The sequence below is a fragment of the Biomphalaria glabrata genome, chromosome 18 (assembly GCF_947242115.1).
Source record: "Biomphalaria glabrata chromosome 18, xgBioGlab47.1, whole genome shotgun sequence".
NCBI lineage: Eukaryota > Metazoa > Mollusca > Gastropoda > Planorbidae > Biomphalaria > Biomphalaria glabrata.
In genome coordinates, this window is record NC_074728.1 from 23,405,302 (window position 1) to 23,424,601 (window position 19,300).

Sequence of the window (19,300 nt, forward strand, 5' to 3'; positions counted from 1 at the left end):
TTGATTAATTAATTAATGACCTTACTGTAACTCTTTAATTATTTAACTTATGACCTTACTGCAACTCTTTAATTAATTAACTAATGACGTTACTATGAATCTTTAATTAATTAATTGATGTCGTTACTGTCACTTTTTATATAATTCATGTTACTCTTTAATTTATTAATTAATTAATGACTAATGTGTAATAGATCTTTATTTTTTATTATATTCATATTTAGCTGCTGAGGCCAACAGGTTGGCAATACCCATGACTACAACCATTGGTCAGTATCGCTTCTTGTTTGTAATTACTTAAAATGAAACATTTCTCCAAGTTTAAAGGTATATAGTATTTTAACGAGCAACATTTCTGATAGGTTTTTGATATAAGGAGAAACCAGAAATAGTTGTCAGCAGATTGACAATAAATGTATTTTCATGTCAGGCATCATACTATCTCACGGAATTAACAAACAACTGACATTTTATAAAGCAATAATCTTGGTCAGACTACACTGCCTTCGGGTCGTCCAATTGCCTGTGCTTTTACATCTATCTATCTATCTATCTATCTATCTATCTATCTATCTATCTATCTATCTATCTATCTATCTATCTATCTATCTATCTATCTATCTATTTATCTATCTATCTATCTATCTTTCTATCTATCTATCTATCTATCTATCTATTTATCTATCAATCAATCAATCTATCTATCTATTTATTTATATATCAATCTGTCTATCAATCAATCAATCTATCTATCTATCTATCTATCTATTTATCTATCTATCAATCTGTCCATCAATCAATCTATCTATCTATCTATCTATCTATCTATCTATCTATCTATCTATCAATCTATCTATCTATTTATCTATCTATCTATCTATCTATCTATTTATAGATCTATATATCTATATATCTATCTATCTACAATGTCTATAATGCGACTATTCTCAGCAAACAATTGAATGGTTCTGATACCTAGATGCTTTATATAAGGCAAAGAAACATCTCAAAGTTTTCCTTCAAAGGTGTCATCGCATGGTAATGGGCATACTTTGGCGAGACCCACCTTACACAATACTCTCTAATGCTGGGGTTCTCAACCTGTGGGTCGTGACCCCCTTGCGGGTCGATTGACGATTTGCCAGGGGTCGCTTAAGACCATCGAAAATGTGGATTGTTATTGTCTACTCTTCTATTGCTGTATGTGTGTGTGGGGGAGAGGGGGGGGGTCGCGGCAGAGTGGGGGAATTGGGGTCGGCGAGCATAAAAGGTTGAGAACCGCTGCTCTAATACTAGAGAAAAGCGTTAAAAGTTGTTGAAGCACCGCTTACCATTACACAGCTGCACTGGAGCTGACAACTTCCCCCCCCCATATGGGAGATAGTCAAAAATAATCCTTGTTGGGGAGCTTTGAGGAGATCGGAGTATTACACTGTTCCCTCCATCTGAATTAAATCAGGCGCCCTTTGTGCTGAGAGAGAAGAAGCTGGCGGCCCATGGCCTCTGAACAGTGGCGTAACTAATGGGGGTGGGGGGGAGAATTTTAAAATCCCCCCGGGCCCCCACCTAGGGGGGGCCCCCAAATGGGTGTCCGAAATAAATTTGTAAATACATAAATTAATATATTTGATTGACAAATAGTGTCAACAGGTGTCTTTTTTTTTTCAACATTTATAGATTAAATTTATCACAAAGACTAAACCTAGATTGACCTAGATCTAGGTCTATCAGTACGTTGACTTTGTTGACATTTTAAAAATATTTTTTCCCACAGAGATCAAAGTTTTTTAAAAGTTAGTTATACATTTTAAACTTTGTTGCCACGAATAAAACTGCATGATATACAGCGAATTCCAGTTATCTTGTTACCTTTACTAATAATAGATCTAAATGGCGAGTATTGTGTGGCTACACTACTTAACCTTGAACCAAAATTTACAGAATCGAGTATAACAGATCTAAAAGTTATTCTTAATAATGCTAAAATAGTCCATTATTCGGGTTTGGCGTCTATAATTTCAGAATTAAACTTCACACTCGAGTTATTACCCCTCTATTTATCTTTCCTCCATTCAATGGAAACTCCCTTTTTATTTCCATCTAATCCTTTTGCTTTCGCACAAAACATAAACAACAAACAATGACGTAATATCATATAATATTAGCACATCCTTCCTTTTGAAGTTATTATCACACCCTTCCTTTTAAAGTTCTTAAGAGTGATATCTACTAGCAGGGCCGGCCCTAGCATTTGCGGGGCCCTATGCGAAACGGATCGCGCGGGGCCTAGTCTGGGTAGGGATAAGCATAATGTCAAAATTATTTTTTTTTTAATTTAAAAATAGGCCTACTTTCGTCTTTACAATAAATTTTTATCAAATGAAAGCTCGCAATGCCACTTTTTATTTATTGGCACCCCAAAATGTCAATTTGGTCTATTCTTCAGGAGATCTGAATAAATTCAAAAAAAGTTAAGGACTTTATCGCATATTTTGCCTTTTCATGAGATTTCCTGGAGGCCCTGGAAAATCAGGAGGTCGCGAAAACCCTGTTATTTTATATACGTTATAATGGTTTCATTTAATACTTAGAATTAGAAAGCGCGGGGCCCACTGCGACTGCATAGGCTGCAGAGGCCTAAGGCCGGCCCTGTCTACTAGGAACTTTAAAATTCGTCCACTTCTGGTTGTCTTGACTGGCACAAGTTCTCTAGACATTGGTCTATAACTGTCTGTTTCGTTTGTTCCAACAGTTTGCAGTTCATTGTCTTCATCGGTATCATAGTACAAAGAGATGTCTTCATCGAAACTCTTATTCAAAAAGCGTTGATTTCTTCAGTATGTTTTTCCATCGTTTGTCTTTATGATGTAAGATCTGGGTGCTGAATGTTTTTTTATGACAACTGCTTTCTGCCATGGTAGTGTAGCTTTTGCATCGTATTTCACTTTGCTTTTCATCTGTCGTTCGTTGAGTAATGTCTCTGCATTTTCAGCTACCGATGGTTTCAATAGCTTGGGATCAGTTGGAATGATTCCCTGAGTCTTCTACTCGTCAGCAGTTGTGATGGTGAATACGGCAGTCCACTTATCGGAGTATTTCTACACTCGAGCATAGCGAGATATGGATCTTTCCCACTTTTGTATTCTCTGAATCCTTTTGCTTTCGCACAAAACATAAACAACCAACAATGACGTAATACCATATAATATTAGCACAGAATCTTTTTTGCCTATCTGGAAAGAAAATGGATACCCTTGGGTTTCTTCTTGAACCAAGACACCTGTTAGATGAAGACACGCTTATGACAAACTGTCCTACTTTTCCTGTTTGTATGATGAAATAAATGGAAAATCGCTTTTTCAATGATGTCATTGATGCACGAGCACTTTTCATCAACAAACCAGTAATACAATCACCAATAGACATATTTAGGAAAAACGCTTCATATGGTAATTACGTGTGCTCAAACTTTGCAACCTCCTCAGAATACCGCTAACTCAGGCCACTTCCATTACGTCATGTGAGAGATCATTCTCAAAGCTCAAGTTCATCAAAAACTATCTCAGGAGCACAATGACGCAAGAAAGGCTTATCATGGCTTTATTGTCAGTGAAGTCACAAATACTAGAAAGTATCGATGTAGTTGTTGTTATAGATTTCTTTGCTGCACAGAATGCACGACGTGAAGCGATATCAATTGAGAGTTGTCACTTGTGCATTATTTAACTAATAAACAACGGCAAAATTCATTAAAAGAGTCTTCATGATTATTATTTTTTTAAGTTTACTGATATACTGAACCAATTTGATTTTGGGCTTATATATATTTGCTTACATTATCTCATGTCATATGTCGAATGTCAAAATGCAAGGGGCCCCCAAAGAGGTCAATCCCCCCGGGCCCCCAAATCCCTAGTTACGCCCCTGCCTCTGAAAGTGGCAGTTGAAGAGCTTATCAAGTGACACACATTCGAGACCTAGAGAAGAGCTCTTGCCTAAGTCAGGCTCAGACGACCAATAGAACATTTAAATAGACCCACTGCGGCAAAAGCATAGTGAAGGGGGGGGGGGTGTCATCCCTCAGGGGGCGCCACACGCAGAGAAAATTTCTATGTGATGTTTATGAAAAAAAGGGTGGGGGGGGGGTAGTATCTTTCCCCTGGTGCATGTTTTGCTCAGTACGCCCTCTGCTGTCTGCACTCTGCACTGCAGACAACTGAGTTTGCGTGGTCACGTGAAATAATGCACTCAGCTTTAATGTTCAGAATCAAAGAGTTCGTGTCATCGATCAATGGTTTAATTTTTTTTTTTATGTTAGCTACTAGAACTACTACTACAACACAGACTAGCTCAGTGATCTCACCTCTGACCCCTAAACAATCTCCGGAAAAAACAAGCAACATGACAACGTCACCATCTACAAGCAGAACTCTAGCACCTCGAGCAACAGGCAAGTCGTTTAGGAAGCCAAGCACTTTATCACTCAGCCACCGCGCCTTCTGCTGAATTGTCTCCCCTTTTTTTTTTTCTGTAATTGTTTTTTTTTTCTTTTCAAAGTTTGGAATCCTGCAAAGCATGAAACTTGAAGGCTTAAGTCCAAACCTAGATCTTTATCATATTGATGTATAGAATAAACTTAGAATCTCATATCTTTTTTAACATCTTTTGTTTAAGTAAAATATCAACGTTTAAACACTTGTATGTCTCTTTATATTCCACTGAAATTACTTTGCCCAAACAGAATGTCACTAGAGTACCAGGTAATTGTGTCATTTTATTATTAATATTGCTACATTCATGATAATAAACTACTTGTATTATGTTAAATAGTTATGCTTTTACAAATATTTGCAATGTCTATTTTACCTTTACCTATCCCTTAGTCTATTGGACAGTTGGGGCACAATGCAAGACTCGTCGACCGTCTTTCGCCTTTCCTCTCTGTTTTGCCTTAGTTAGAACCTCTTTCAATGGCAGGCCGGTCCATTCCTTATGTTGTCTTCCCATCGCTTTCTCTGTCTGCCTTTTCTTCTATTTCCTGGTACTGTTCCCTGGAGGAAGGTCGTTGCGAGCCCCGAAGATCTTTTAATATGGCCGTAGATTTTAAGCTTGCGTTTTTTTTACGATAGTTCGCAGGTCATCATGGGGTCCAATCGCTGCAGCAACCTTGTCTCTAATCTCTTGATTTGTGAAGCGGTCTTTGCAATGTTTTCAAGAGTGATTGAATGTCAAGTTAATTAATAATTATTTCTTAATGGAGTCAATCGTTTTCTCCTGCGTTCTCATGTTTCATGTCGGAGGGTTCAGTTCAGTAATTCTATCATTGAGAAGTGGTTTCCAGATCAGGCAGTACTCCGTATAGTTTTTCTTATATAGGAGGGTTTCGGGGCCAGAGTCATGTTCGGGCCTCTTTATAAAGAATGAGGCTCTGAAGGATATGGTCAGCATTCTCTGGTGATGCTCCACAAAGGCATCACTAGTACAGACATTTAGCTTCCGGAACATATGTTGTCTCATTCTGTTGTGCCTGGGTCTGAGGATATGGGTCTGATGATATAGGTCTGAGGATATCTTTAAGTAGGCGTTTTTTGTTTTTTTTGTAATTGGGATATAAAAAAAAGTAAGTAAGTTCCCCTTTCAGACCATGGGGCCTATATTTGGATGAGCTCTAGTCTAATTTTCATTTATTCTAATTTTTTGTTTTCAATTTTTCCCGGGTTGGGAGGGATTTTTCATGTCTGTTTATATTTCCATCTCTGGCCAGTAAATCTGCTATTTCAATGAGATAATTGGCTTTGTTACGCTTTTTTCTTTTTCAGTAAAAATTGTGACAGAGGCCAAACTACGTAAGTCATTATACATTTAAGGTTATAGTTAGAGCTATAAGTAAAAGGAAGGTTACATTTACATTTATATAATAGATGTTATATTTAGGCTTATATTCAAGTTTAGAGTTTGATTAACTCTTTCTCTCCGTAATTATTTACCACAATCTGGTGGAATCAACTCTGGTATCGTCAGTTGAGAGAGAAAGAGTTAAGATTCCTTCAGTCTATTGTTTCGGAAAAAGGTAGCGAATCATTACCGAAAAATGTTTTGAATGACATGCGTCTCAAATAGCCTCTGACATCCAGTCAAACTCCTGGCTCCAAATTTGGCTCCGTTTTTTTTTTTGGGGGGGGGTCCGGCGGAACAGTTATCTGGTAAGGAAAAGTGACAAGGACGACCAAGAGGCATAAAGCAATCAGCTTCTGGCAGAAGCGAGACTAATCGTCTAGGGTCTTATCTCCAGATACAGTTTTGCGGCAACTTTTTAACGCGACTACAAAAATGCTCCTGCTTTACGTGGATGATGCAGCGTTAGTGGCACACACACACACACACACACGCACACACACAAGCACACACACACAAGACGAGCTTTAGTTACTAATGTACCACTTCTCTCAGGCCTGTAAAGAGTAATGCTTAACCATTAGCTTGAGGAAAAGAAACGTTATGGGGCCACCTGCTAAAACACCACCCTGCATCCTCAGTGATAAAAAACAAGTTAGATGCTGTAAATAAATTCTGCTTCCTTGGTTCCACACTTCAAGATGAACTGTCTTAAGAAGAGAAGTTGAAAAACACGATTGGACCGCATGGAGACTGTGCGGGCTGGTATGAACCTCGCCAGGAGCAAACGAGACGAAGCGGCCTTAGTCGGGGAAGAGAAAAGAAAGCTGGCCTGTTAGCTAGCCCTTAAACCAGGGGTTCTCAACCTGTGGGTCGCGATCCCCTTGGGGGTCGATTGACGATTCGCCAGGGGTGTCCTAAGACCATGGAAAAAATGGATTGTTATCGTCTATTCTTCTGTTGCTGAATGTATGTGCGGGGGGGGGGGGGGTCGCGGCAGAGTGGGGATTGTAAAAAGGGGTCGCCGAGCCTAAAAGGTTGAGAACCGCTGCCTTAAACAGATGCATACACATGCATCGACGTTCACTAGACTCAGACCAAGAGTTTTGTTAAAACCGAAAGTGACCAAATAGAGGCCTACAAAACATGTGTTTTGAGCAGGCAGTGAGTTATGGACTACCTACGCAAAGCAAGAGAGAAAACCAAATTCATACCACTCGCGCTGACTCCAAAGGATTCCATGGCAAGAAACAGTGTCTAACCAATACCGTTCGCTATAGAAGGCGACAACACTGACCCGCAACGTCACAGCCTGTTGGCAGTTTAGACCAAAAGACCTGTGACTTGGCAACGAGCTATTGGTCTAAACCGCCCACATGTTTTGGCGTGACAGGTCAATGTTCAGGCATTTCTATAACGGTTGGTCTCGGTGCGACACTGAGAGCTTATGTTCTACCTGTTAGCAAGACCATAGACTAGTAACAATCATTTTGACATCCCGTTTTCTTGAAGATAATTATTTTTTTTTATTATAACAGAAATTTCCATTTTTTATTAGTTTATGGCTACTGGGGTGCCTGGTCTGCTTGGAGTTGCTTACCGAACTGCTCTGTAAGAAATATAGTCCGTACAAGGTGAGTTTTTAAAACATTTAGATCTCTGATGACTGACCAGACCACAATGGGGCTGGGACCCATTGAATAAAACTATTTACATTGAATTGAAGAAGGCTCTCCACCAGAGGAACGCTTCTACCGTCCCGACACCTGCATGCTGCCCTTCAAGGGCTTCGAGGGCTGAGATTGAATCGGTGAAAATGACCACGTCCGCTGTGGCCGTGGATCCATTTTTTGACTCTTTCCGCCACCCACGCCCCACTGTTTTGTTGAATAGCAACAAGGGAAACTAATACTCCAGTATTCCTAAATATGGCTAAATTTGTTAGTTTGGTCCCCTTAAAGAATTATTAACGCTATTTCTCCCTAACGCATTCTCCGATTAAGCTGATTCTTGGAACAATATTTATTGTACCTAATAAAATCATTAAACAAAAATACTCAATTAGTCAACAAATTATTGGTAATTAATTTATTTTGTTTGATATCGAATAATGGAAATAGCTTGTACATTATTAGTAAATATAGTTTTGAGGACGGACTACCTCCCTTTTAGATAAACATGTTTTGTTTTTTTTAAAGGATCTTTATATTTTATTTGTTTTTAAGAATCTTATTAATAAATTTCATTTGATTCAAGATAGCTTCAAAATGTTTACGTAAGATAACTAATTACTCCACAGACCTTGCCTGGATCCACCGCAAGGTCCGCGTGATTTTAATTGCCCAGGATTCGCCTACCAGCTCGGGGACAAGACATCTTGCAATGAACAGTGCGCCACAAGTAAGCAGCAGACGTGACCCTGTTTAACAAAAGTCTTATGCCGAACGAGAAGTTCCATAGAAGTGTGTCATGTTACTAGAAAAGGGTCTTTGTTTAACCTAATAGATACAACTATGGAACTCACTTGTTAATCTAGCAATACAATGACTTAAGCTCTGCTAACTCATCCTTTTTCCTGGATGATTCACTTGTCTTCATCTATTATTATGTAAGGGGCAACCCATCCATGCTGTAATAGCTCTAGGGAAGATGGAGCACGAATTTGTCCTAGCATATTGAAAAAGAAATGTGGCTTTTATCTTATAAATATCAGACGCTACTTCAAAAAGAGACGATATGTCATAGTCCTAAGTGTCTTGGTCGTTGCCATGTCTTCGAATACTAAAAAATCTAGACCCTCTAGTTGTGGAAGCCAATAGCTTAAAAGCTTGGTTTCTGTGGGGTCAAAGTACAAATCTCGTGATTCAAATCTGTAGGCGATCTCCGAGTCTACCCAGATCGAATTGCTATCTGAGTATTAGTTGGGAAGAGCTAGAAACAGATTAGTTATATTTTCTACCTAACGGACCAAAAAGTATTAACTCTTTCTCTCCTAACTGACGATACCAGCGTTGATTCCACCATAATCTGGTAAATAACTACGGAGAGAAAGAGTTAAAGGGGAATATTGCTTTATAAATTTATTTATATATTTATTTTGCCAGCCGAGAAATTACTTGAAATAAAAATGTTCCTGACGACTACAGCTTCAGCATGAGTAAACAAATAGAGTTTATAAATGAATGAAGACACATTTCTTGTTCCATATGCTAGGACAAATTGTTACAAATTCTACTTCATCCTTAGTGCCTTTAGAATGGAACGGGTTGACTGAATCAGCCAGGAAAACCAATGACTAAGCAGAGTTTAAGTCACTAACTAACTCTGTCAGACCTTTTGATCTATAGGGCAGATGATATAAAGGTCATCTGTTTCTGTGGCCCACTGTTAACGAGGCTGTTATGTGGCCAGCACAACGACCAATCGCCCGCCGTTACTTGTCCTCAACAAATGTCAGGTACCCCTTAGAGCTGTATAGACGCCCAAAGATCCCGAAATTAAAAATCCCTGTCTGCACCATTATTCAAACCAGAGACTTCCGGTTCGGAAGCCAAGCTCTTTACTACTTAGCCACCGCATCTGATTAAAATGCATGACTATATTGACACATGAAATGGTTAGGACCTACTTATCTTCTTTTTTTGAAGAAACGTCTATATTTTATAAGATAATTTGCATGACTTCATTTTATAAGACTACATTTAGAATTGAATACTTGACACCATCTTATAAATGAATCTATGAATTTAAACACTACAACCTCCCAAAAACACACACACAGGTCACACAGGCACACACACTTCTAATTCATGAATATTGAAATTTTAAAACTGAAGGACTGACTCCGGTCTTATAGTTTCCCACACATTCTTCAGACTGCTCTAAAGGTCGGTGGGGCTTCAATTGCTCCAAGTCTTGCATCAACTGTGAAACTGCGTGTGACAAAGACACAGGCAGCTGCGCGGTGTGTAACCCAGGATATCGTTACCCCAGCACAGCATGCGATCAAGGTAAAGGTCGTGTCATTGTCATGATAATACAGCATGTGATCAAGGTAAAGGTGGTATCATTCTGTTTGTCATGATAATACAGCATGCTATCAATGTATCATATTTTCCAGAATTGATTTTGCCTTGTAAGAGCTCCATTTCCTTTTTTTTCCTTGTCATTCCTCTAAATACCTATTAATAAATTTTATTTGCAATTTTATTTAGCAATTTATTCCACTTTTGCAAGATTGTATTTTATTATCTCCATTTTATTTCCCAACAGAGTGCGGTCCCTTTACTTTCGGTCGTGGTTGCTCGGGAGACTGCAGCACCATCTGTCGTGGGAAAGACTGTATTGAGAGAAGGCTTGGCACTTGCCCTGGTAAGAAACTAAAATTAAATCTTGGTAATCATTTCTCCGTAACAATTTTATTTCTTTTTCAGCTTCGATAGTTAAAACTCAATACAGAGGCGTAGCTGGGGGGGGGGGAGGGCGGGGGAGAATATGAAAATTCCTCCAGGCCAAAACTTTTTTAAAAAAAAGGGGGGGGGGTCCCAAATGAGTAGTTTTTTTTTTACATTAAAGATTACGCCAAATGCAGGTCCTCCCAAAGAGGTCAAGTCCTCCCCCCTTCCCGGGCCCCAAAATGATGGCAAATTTCTAGTTACGCCACTGTCTTAATATGAGTTCTGTAATAGCCATGATATCCATGCTAACGCTGAGTTAATTTTTTTATGTCTCACATTTTTATAGTTCAAACTTCCATCACTCAAAATTTACTAAATAGATCTTTGAAAAATAAAACTCTCTTAACCAGGGCAGCAGTTTTTTGGTAGGAAAAAGCAAGCTATAAACTTAGTGCCCCAAAGAAATATTTAGCACTAACATATAATATCTGCAAATAGACGTGTAGACCTCGTTGCAAGTCACAGGTCCGACCAATGGTGTAGCATCAATTGCGCGAAGGGATTCAGTGAACCGGGGCCCAAGACCATTAAGTGCCCACAGTCTGTGGCGTAACCACCAAGGCGTTAAGGGGTTCATTGCGCTTGGGCCAATGACTCATGACCAGTTGGGGCCCGCATGATGACACTAAAGTGAAAAAAAATTGTGTACTTTTGTGAAAACCAATTTTAAAAAAAGGTCGCTTTGATTCTGTTAAGAATTTGTACAAACATTTATTTGTAGAGATTTGTAGAGAGTCATAGCTGACTAATTTCAGATTCAGATTACTCAATTTTGTCAAACGCTCAATTTGTCGTATTGTGGGGAAGGGGGGGGGGGACACACCGAGATATTCTTGAACCCAAGCCTTGCTACGCCACTGGGTCCGACGACCCAAGACCAATCCTGATAATAGGACTGAACAAGGACCTGCAACGTCGCAACCTGTGGGCGGCCTCAACCAATAGCTTGTTGCCACGTCATAGGTCTGTACGGCGTGGTAACGAGCTATTGGTCTCCACTGCCCACAGGTTGCGATGTCGCAGTTCAATGTTGAGGAATTCTATTACGAATGGTCTCGGACGAACCAGCTGTTGATCTAAATTGTCCAAAGGTTACACATTATACATACTATTTTCTTCATGAAATGATTTCAAAAATTATGTTTTTCGCTTTCAGAAAAGAAAAAAGTATTTGTTGCATCAGAACTTTTAATGGTCTAAAATATTATGACGTCGGATTTTCACTTTTCTATTTTACGAGATCTAAACAGGACGGACGGACGGACGGACAGACATTCCACACAAAACTAATAACGTCTTTTTCCCTTTTCGGGGGCCGCTAAAAAAATATTTGTAATCGCACAGATTTATTATTGTTATTCTAGATCTACTACAAGCTTCACTACATGACCGATACAAATTAATTGATACAACTACGCTTCGGATTTATTGAATTTTATTTTGCTGTATTGTTCTTCAGCCTGGATACTTTACTGGAAATCAAAGATTGGATATTTCATTTTTGTAGTCTGTATCATCATAACGGCTCTCCTTTACAAGTTGAGGTAGAGTGAATAGATTCAATGACTTCAAAGTAGAAATAAGAGAGGGAGAGAAAGAGAAAGAGGAAGTGAAAAGAGAGAGGGAGAGAAAGAGTGAGAAAGAGAGAAAAGAGAGTGATGAAGATAATGTCAGAAAAAAAAAGAATTTTAGAGACAAACTAGACAAAGATTAGATTTTAAAGAGATCATAGCGAAGAGACTTGCTTAGACTTAGACTCAAACTCTACCTCGCCGTTCTGCTCATAGGAAGGCAAGCTGTCTCCACAAAGATCTGTCACTGGCATTGTCTGTAGCCTCTATCCACCTGGAGTCCACCGTTCTGAGGACCTCCATGAAAGAACGGCTCAAGTTTGAATCCCTGCTGCGTTTTTTGAATTTTGGAAATTTTTAGGACGCCTCTGCGTCCACCCAAGTCTAATGGGTACCTGACATGAGTTGGGGAAAAGTTAAAAGTGGTTTGACTGTGTCCTGGCCATCTGACCCTTTCGTTAAACAGATAAACTTTATATTGCGAGGTTTGGAAGGGGAATATTCTTCTAAGTAACAAAGTATATTTTGGTTACTCTACAGTGGCAGACGTCCACCACAGAAGTACACAACGGAAGAGGACGCTGTGATCAATGAAGGCCGTGAAGTATTTGATGGTCTTTAACCTCCGCCTGGGCTGCTGGGGCTACCTTACTAGGGCACACTGACATCTAGGATAGACCAGAGACCTCTGACTTTTAAAAGAACAGAGCACAAGCGTTTTTGACACAGTCAATGGTTCTTATCGATAGTGTTAAAAAGAAAACTTCACTCCTGGTTTGTCATCGCCGCAATCCCATAAATCATTGTGATAATCACCAATCGCCTAGATGACATGTTGTATCTATTTAATGACATGTTGAGGTGTCTTATAGGTGTCTTATTGGTACTTACTCTATTTCATTAGTACACAAAAGGCATTTGACATGTTTGTTTAATGTGTTTGAATATTGTATGGTAATGTTTGTTTTTTTCCTATCATTAACTTGAATAATAAAGTGTTTATTTTTTGTGTTGCTTTAAATTGCGTTGGTATGGTGCATCTCTTATGATTTATGTGCATGCTCAGTGTGTTTAGGTCTAATCTCTTTTTGTGCACTTAAGGCGGCGATGGAGAACTGGATTCAGACTTATGAAGGCCCTAAGCTATTGGACATAATCATGATTAAGCAGAATTACCTTTGCTCTTCCTTTATCCCTGGATCCATAGGTGTGTATGTGGTTGACGGGGTGGAATTTGGGGGTTGTCGTTGGCATTATATTTTGGGTTTTATAGACGAGTGGGGCTTAAACCGCAAAGCCCCTTCCCCCCCCCCCCCCCCTGAAACGGAATTTTATACTCAAAATCTCCCTTTGCTGCGCAGGGTTTAGTAATGGGTTAATATACAAAATCTCACCACTCAACCATACGTATGCGACCGTAAAGTAATTTAGTTATTTTATATATTTACCATTTAAATAATCTAAATTTTTTAGAGATGTATTGTATTATGAGCATTTTTCGGTGACTTTGTAGATTACTTAGCATTTTTTTAATAGAAAAAAATAATTTCATTATTTTATGGTATAATTAATGTCATTGGACTCCTTTAGACGCGAAACTGTTACATTTATATGTGTGTGTATTTATGTTAATATTTAACTTCAGGCTGAGAAGAATGCAATGTGTTATTTGAAAGTTGTGCTGTTGTATGCAGCCAGCGTCTCTGGTCGTGCAAGAACAGCGCTGTGGCATTCTCTTCATCTCTAGCCTTCTGTGCTACATTCAGATACATTTGGCTTGAAAAGCTCCCACTCCTGACACCATTTCTTTACAGTTACAGGAGTTAAAAGTATGGTTCAACCCGTAGAGCAGTGTCTCCCAAAGTGGGGTGCGCCTACCCCCAGGGGTACGGTAGGACTTTGGAGGGGGTGCACGTTGTACCTCATTAACAATGCTGATTTTTTAAAAAATACATATTCATTATGATCTGTTAATGAATTAAAACGGGAAAGGGGTACTCAGCATTACAAGAATCATAGAAGGGGTACACATAGTTCAAAAGTTTGGGAAACACTGTCGTAGAGGACCTTTTACAGTGACTGTAGGGTCTTTGCTTTCATTTCTTTCCAAAGACCAATTGTTTACAGGTCCTACTATAAGTTTCTATTGTATGTAATTTAAAAGTTACTTTTTCATCGCCCCATCCTCTATAAGACTAGTTTGACATTTGCGACATTTAATTGAGTGTACTGTATTTGTTGTTACTCTTATGATTTCTGTTGCAACCCCTCTGTGTGAATAATTTAAAAAAAAATGTTTATAAAATACACATTACGCTTTATATTTCAATTTATTCCAAAGCTTATATCAAACTTTGTCTGTCTGGTAAAAAAAAGTTTGTACATTTTATTTTTCACACGCCCATTTTTGGATCAATTTGAAACTTTGCACAATTATTTATTGGCATTGACAAGACGGGAATCAATGAAAAAAAACAACAATTTAGTCCACTAATTAATTGCAATCAATTGCTTATAGCAACAAGGAAACTTAATCCTTCACAATATACACAAATATGGGTAACTAAAAGGGTTTGGTACCTCTAGATAATTTATACGTTATTTCCCACACACCAATTCTCGGATCAAATTGAAACCTTAAACAACTATTTATTATGAAAAAAAACCAACAACAACCAAATCAAACAATAAACCAACAACAGGAATCATTTACAAAATTAACCAATAAATCAATTTAGTATCGGTAATTAATTATTATGTATTTGTATGCATTAAGGGAAATAACTTCTACGTTACTGAGAGATATATTTGTAATTTCGAGGTTCTTCCTCTTAGATACGTTTTATAAAGACTTTTTATATTTTGCTTTTTTCTTGTATTTGTATAGACATTTAATTATTGTGTTGTATACCCCTTATCGTTGGCCTACTTCAGACGTGAAAATATCATGCTTGATATCGTAGAGCAGGGGTTCTCAACCTGTGGGTCGCGACCCCTTGAGGGGTCGAATGACGAGTTGTCAGGGGTCGCCTAAGACCATGGAAAATATGGATTGTATTTAGTGTATTCTTCTGTTGCTGTGTATGTTATGGGGGGCGGGGGGTCGCGGCAGAGCGGGGGACAGTAAAAAAGGGGTCGCCGAGCTTAAAAGGTTGAGAACCGCTGTCGTAGAGTGACTGTTTGCAGATCCTCTCTTCACTAGTGGTCACTGTACTTCTATGAACGTTGGACACTGAATGCAGAGGCTGAAAGAAGAATTCCAGCCTGTGAGAGTAAATGCTACTGAAATATGCTGCGTTTCAGATACCAGGAAAAGAACACAAATGAGTTTGCACTTTAACAAGTCAAAACCATGTCTATTAGTTTGGTGAAGACGCCACGGGAGGATTCAAGTTGGTTCGGTCATATTTTAAAACATGACTGACTATCAAAAGTCACTTTTCAAGGTACAGTTGAGGGAGCTTAACTTATATAAAACAGGCGTTACTTATAAAAAGAGGATAATTACGTCATACGCGTAGTGTATCTAGTCATTCATGTTAACCAACGACTTAAATTATGCCAAGTCACTGATTTTCCTGGCTGGCTCAGGCAACCCATTCCATGCTCCAATAGCGCTAGGGAAGAATGAGCTTCTGTACAATGATTCAAGTGTTACTTCGTTTTCCGATCCTAATTTTGGAATGACGCGCAAATCTATTACAGGCACCAGAATAGCACATTCTTTGAACATGTAATAATCACCGATCTACTAGATCCATTTACTTCACTCATTTTGATGAAGCTTCAAGACATTGTAGTTAAATAAAACGGTACATTGCTGAAAGTAAATTTGTATTAAAAAATTCCTACTCAAAAAAATAAATAATAAAATACAGCTTGTTTTAAAACAAGACTGAAGCTAAGGAAGGAGATCGTTCACTTTGCTATGCTTTTCTAACTTAAAGTATAAAAACACAAAATATAGAGTAATAGATCAATCTTATCTTATTTTATATATAATACAGACGTTACTTCAAAATAGAAGATGATTACGTCCTACGCGTCATGCATTTAGTCATGCATATTTACCAATGACCCAAAATCTGACAAGTCACTGGTCTTCCTGGCTAGCTCAGGCAACCCATTCCGTGCTCCAATAGCGCTAGGGAAGAAGGAGCATGTGTACAGATTTGTCCTAGCATATGGGACGAGGAATGTGCCTTAATCTTTGTGTCTTTCTGAGTGTTTTATTAAATTTTGTATTTGAAGATTACTTCTAGATCTAGAATGATACAATGGTAAAGGAACATTACATTTTTTTTAAATATGATTGAACAAAGTTATAAACACAACTTCAACATTTCCTGAATCAGTCAGGAACGTAAATGCCATAGCAGAAATTGTCTGTAATAAACGCAAACGACTTAAGATAATATACAGATAAGAATAGGTCGTAGATTCTTTTTTCAACTATTTTGTTTCCTTCTTATATTGTTCAAAACATATGATTAGAGGATTATGATTAGAGGATTATGATTAGAGAATTATGATTAGATTATTATGATTAGAGGATTATGATTAGAGGTCTATGATTAGAGGATTATGATTAGAGGACTATGATTAGAGGATTATGATTTGAGAATTATGATTAGATTATTATGATTAGAGGATTATGATTAGAGGATTATGATTAGAGGACTATGATTAGAGGATTATATCGTGATTTATACAGAGAAAAAAAGGTTAAAGGGAACATTAGAATAGTGAAAACAAAGTTAAAAGATTTGGACGTTGTAACGTACAGATGAGACCTTTAATGATACAATAACAGAATCATATATGGTAGATAATGGCGACTTTATTCTTGAGTTACAATTATTATAACGACATTGTGCCGATGTGCCTAAACTCAAAACTCATACTCAATTAATAATGTGTCAACAATAACTTTGATTACATACCTTCATTTTCGGATTCCATCTTCTCTCTCTTTCAACACACATTCGCACCATTCCACATTCACACTATGCTGCGCACGTATCAGAAGTCACCTTGCTGCCGAAAGCATGCAACGGCGTTCACTTGTCGTCACGAGTGCCAGTAGACTTCCTGATCTGCTGGTGACGTCGACAACGATAGTAATTATATCTGGAGTCAGTGGTTGAGGTTGGTTAGCTTCAGAGAGGTCTCAATTTTCGAATCCAGGCTCACAATAGTATTTTGAACTAAAATGTTTTGGACGACCATAAGTCCATCGAACGATATTGGGTACCTGACGTGTAGGAGGCGGACGCTTAAGAGGAATTGGTCATTGAGCTGGCCACATGACACCCTTGGTGACAGTTGGTCATAGAAATAGATTAGATTTACATCGTCTGCCCCCATAGATTGCCAGTCCTGAAAGGGAAAGTAAAACTTTCATGCTAAGATCATTAGGGATGTCTCTCTGTGTACTTTTAGAGTAGTGAATGCTAGGCTTAATGGTTTAAGTGAAAGTAACAAAAATATCTGACTCGTCGGTTGAGTGGTAAAGCACTCGGCTTCTGAACAGGTAAGTTCCAGGTTCAAATTTTGGTAAAGACTGGAATTTTTAATTTCGGGATCCTTAGCGCGCCTCAGATTCCACCCAGCTCTAATGGGTACCTGACATGATATGGGGAAAAGGCGGTTGGTCGTTGTGCCGGTCACATGATACCCTCGTTAAACCGTGGTCGACAGAAATATATTATTTATACACCATCTGCCCTATAGACCGTTACTTTTGAAAGGGAAACTTTATTTTACCAAAATTTTAGTATTAAAAATCTTTTATTAAATCCCTGAATGTATAGCATTGTATATAAACTTTATATTACCTTGTATCCTTCATTTTTAGACTCAGTTGATGCTTAACTGAAAACTTATGACACAAACAGTAGAGATAGAAAAAGACAAATATTACTAATTAATTTGATCAAAAGTGACATGCAACTTCATTGCTTTCTTGTTTCAATCACGTTCCAACTGTCCTTACAAGGTAAGAAGAGTGTGATACTAAATATCTCTCTCTCTCTATAATTCTCTACTTCTCCCAACCATGCGGGACACCACGCACGAACACAATGATTGTTCAGGCTACATGACACTCGATATGGGGGATATTACATCTACTAACATACAATAATTAATAAGCTTATTGGGCCCTTGAATTCACTCTTATAATAGTAGGTCTACATCTATTATAATATTATCTTGACTCTTGATCTTGATTTAAATATATGTACGCCTACAAGCAAACTACTAGGTGGACATGATGCAAGTCGGACGTCCGTAGTTCAAATCCTGGTTATGAATAGTCCTTCTTTCGCTTTCTTTGCCTACTAATTATAAAGTAATTACGTTTACCTGTTCTATATATATATTTCATCTCTTTCTGTTCCTAGAAAATTTCAAATTGGAAAAAATTCAACCAGAAGGTAAATTATCTTTATTACTCTTTTTTTCTTTTTTACCTTAACCTATCCCTTAGTCTATTGGACCGTTGGGGCACCATGCAGGACTCGTCGACCGTCTTTCTCCATTCCTCTCTGTCCTTTGCCCTAGTTAGAACCTTTCTCTCTCCATTTTTTTATGTTGTCCTCCCATCGCTTTGTCTGTCGGCCTCTTCTTCTTTTTTTCCTGGTTCTGCTCCCTGAAGGAAAGTCTTTGCGAGTCACCGAAGATCTTTTAATATGTCCATAGATTTTAAGGATGCGTTTTTTTTTTACTATAGTTAGCAGGTCATCATGGTGTCCAATCGCTGCTGTAACCTTGTCTCTTATATCTTCTTTTGTGACATGATTTGTAAATGTTTCTCTAGTAACTTAATTATAGATATATAAAAATTTTCGTGTGTAAAATGGGAAAAACAAATATGTATGGAATGGACATTTCCAAAACACATGCAAAATATAAAAAATCTTGTATAGAAAACAAAGCTTATCGAAAGGGGAAGAACTCTGTCCTAAAAAAAACTATATCTACCAGTAATGTCTACATATGAGACAGCGCCAAGGCGATTAACAAAGCAATGCTTGGTGGTTGCAGAGAGTTTGTAATTGGTGGTTTCTTGTTTTCATCCTTGACCAGTGGATATACTGTAGTGATAGCTGCCTGGCTTTGCGGTGTGGGAGCTGGACTGCCCATTGGTCGTCTGGGTGGTCGTGTTCAGACCCTACTGTCTGTCATCCCACGTCGTCCTGCTGGAGGTTCGAACTAGGATGTACATTATCTTCAACTTTGAAAGAACATTTGACAAACAATTTGCAAAAAAAATGTTACAAAAAGAATTTACAAGAAAAAAAAATATGCTACAAACAAAATATGTTACAAACAAAATATGTTACAAACAAAATATGTTACAAACAAAATATGTTA

At 38.1% G+C, this 19,300-nt stretch overlaps 2 protein-coding genes and 1 long non-coding RNA gene across 4 annotated transcripts in view; all 3 read left to right on the forward strand.

The window, feature by feature from the left end:
- The window catches only part of LOC106079758 (uncharacterized), a 54,175-nt gene extending 41,244 nt beyond the window's left edge, over positions 1 to 12,931 (forward strand). For both annotated transcript variants that reach the window (XM_056017838.1, XM_056017839.1), the window contains exons 22-30: positions 225 to 269; positions 4,319 to 4,450; positions 5,820 to 5,846; positions 7,454 to 7,529; positions 8,195 to 8,295; positions 9,771 to 9,905; positions 10,168 to 10,266; positions 11,812 to 11,896; positions 12,464 to 12,931. In XM_056017838.1, the coding sequence (XP_055873813.1) occupies positions 225 to 269; positions 4,319 to 4,450; positions 5,820 to 5,846; positions 7,454 to 7,529; positions 8,195 to 8,295; positions 9,771 to 9,905; positions 10,168 to 10,266; positions 11,812 to 11,896; positions 12,464 to 12,545 (782 nt within the window). In that variant the 3' untranslated portion in view covers positions 12,546 to 12,931. The remainder of the gene's footprint in view (positions 1 to 224; positions 270 to 4,318; positions 4,451 to 5,819; positions 5,847 to 7,453; positions 7,530 to 8,194; positions 8,296 to 9,770; positions 9,906 to 10,167; positions 10,267 to 11,811; positions 11,897 to 12,463) is intronic.
- A 2,725-nt stretch (positions 12,932 to 15,656) lies between these two features.
- On the forward strand, positions 15,657 to 18,363 carry LOC129923905 (uncharacterized). The gene is made up of 3 exons (XR_008775856.1): positions 15,657 to 15,735; positions 17,781 to 17,921; positions 18,328 to 18,363. It is a non-coding gene; the product is annotated as an uncharacterized LOC129923905 (long non-coding RNA).
- Positions 18,364 to 18,953: 590 nt separating this feature from the next.
- LOC106080226 (uncharacterized) overlaps positions 18,954 to 19,300 on the forward strand; it is a 40,071-nt gene continuing 39,724 nt past the window's right edge. The window contains exon 1 of the mRNA XM_056017675.1: positions 18,954 to 19,131. Coding sequence (XP_055873650.1) covers positions 18,954 to 19,131 — 178 coding nt within the window. The remainder of the gene's footprint in view (positions 19,132 to 19,300) is intronic.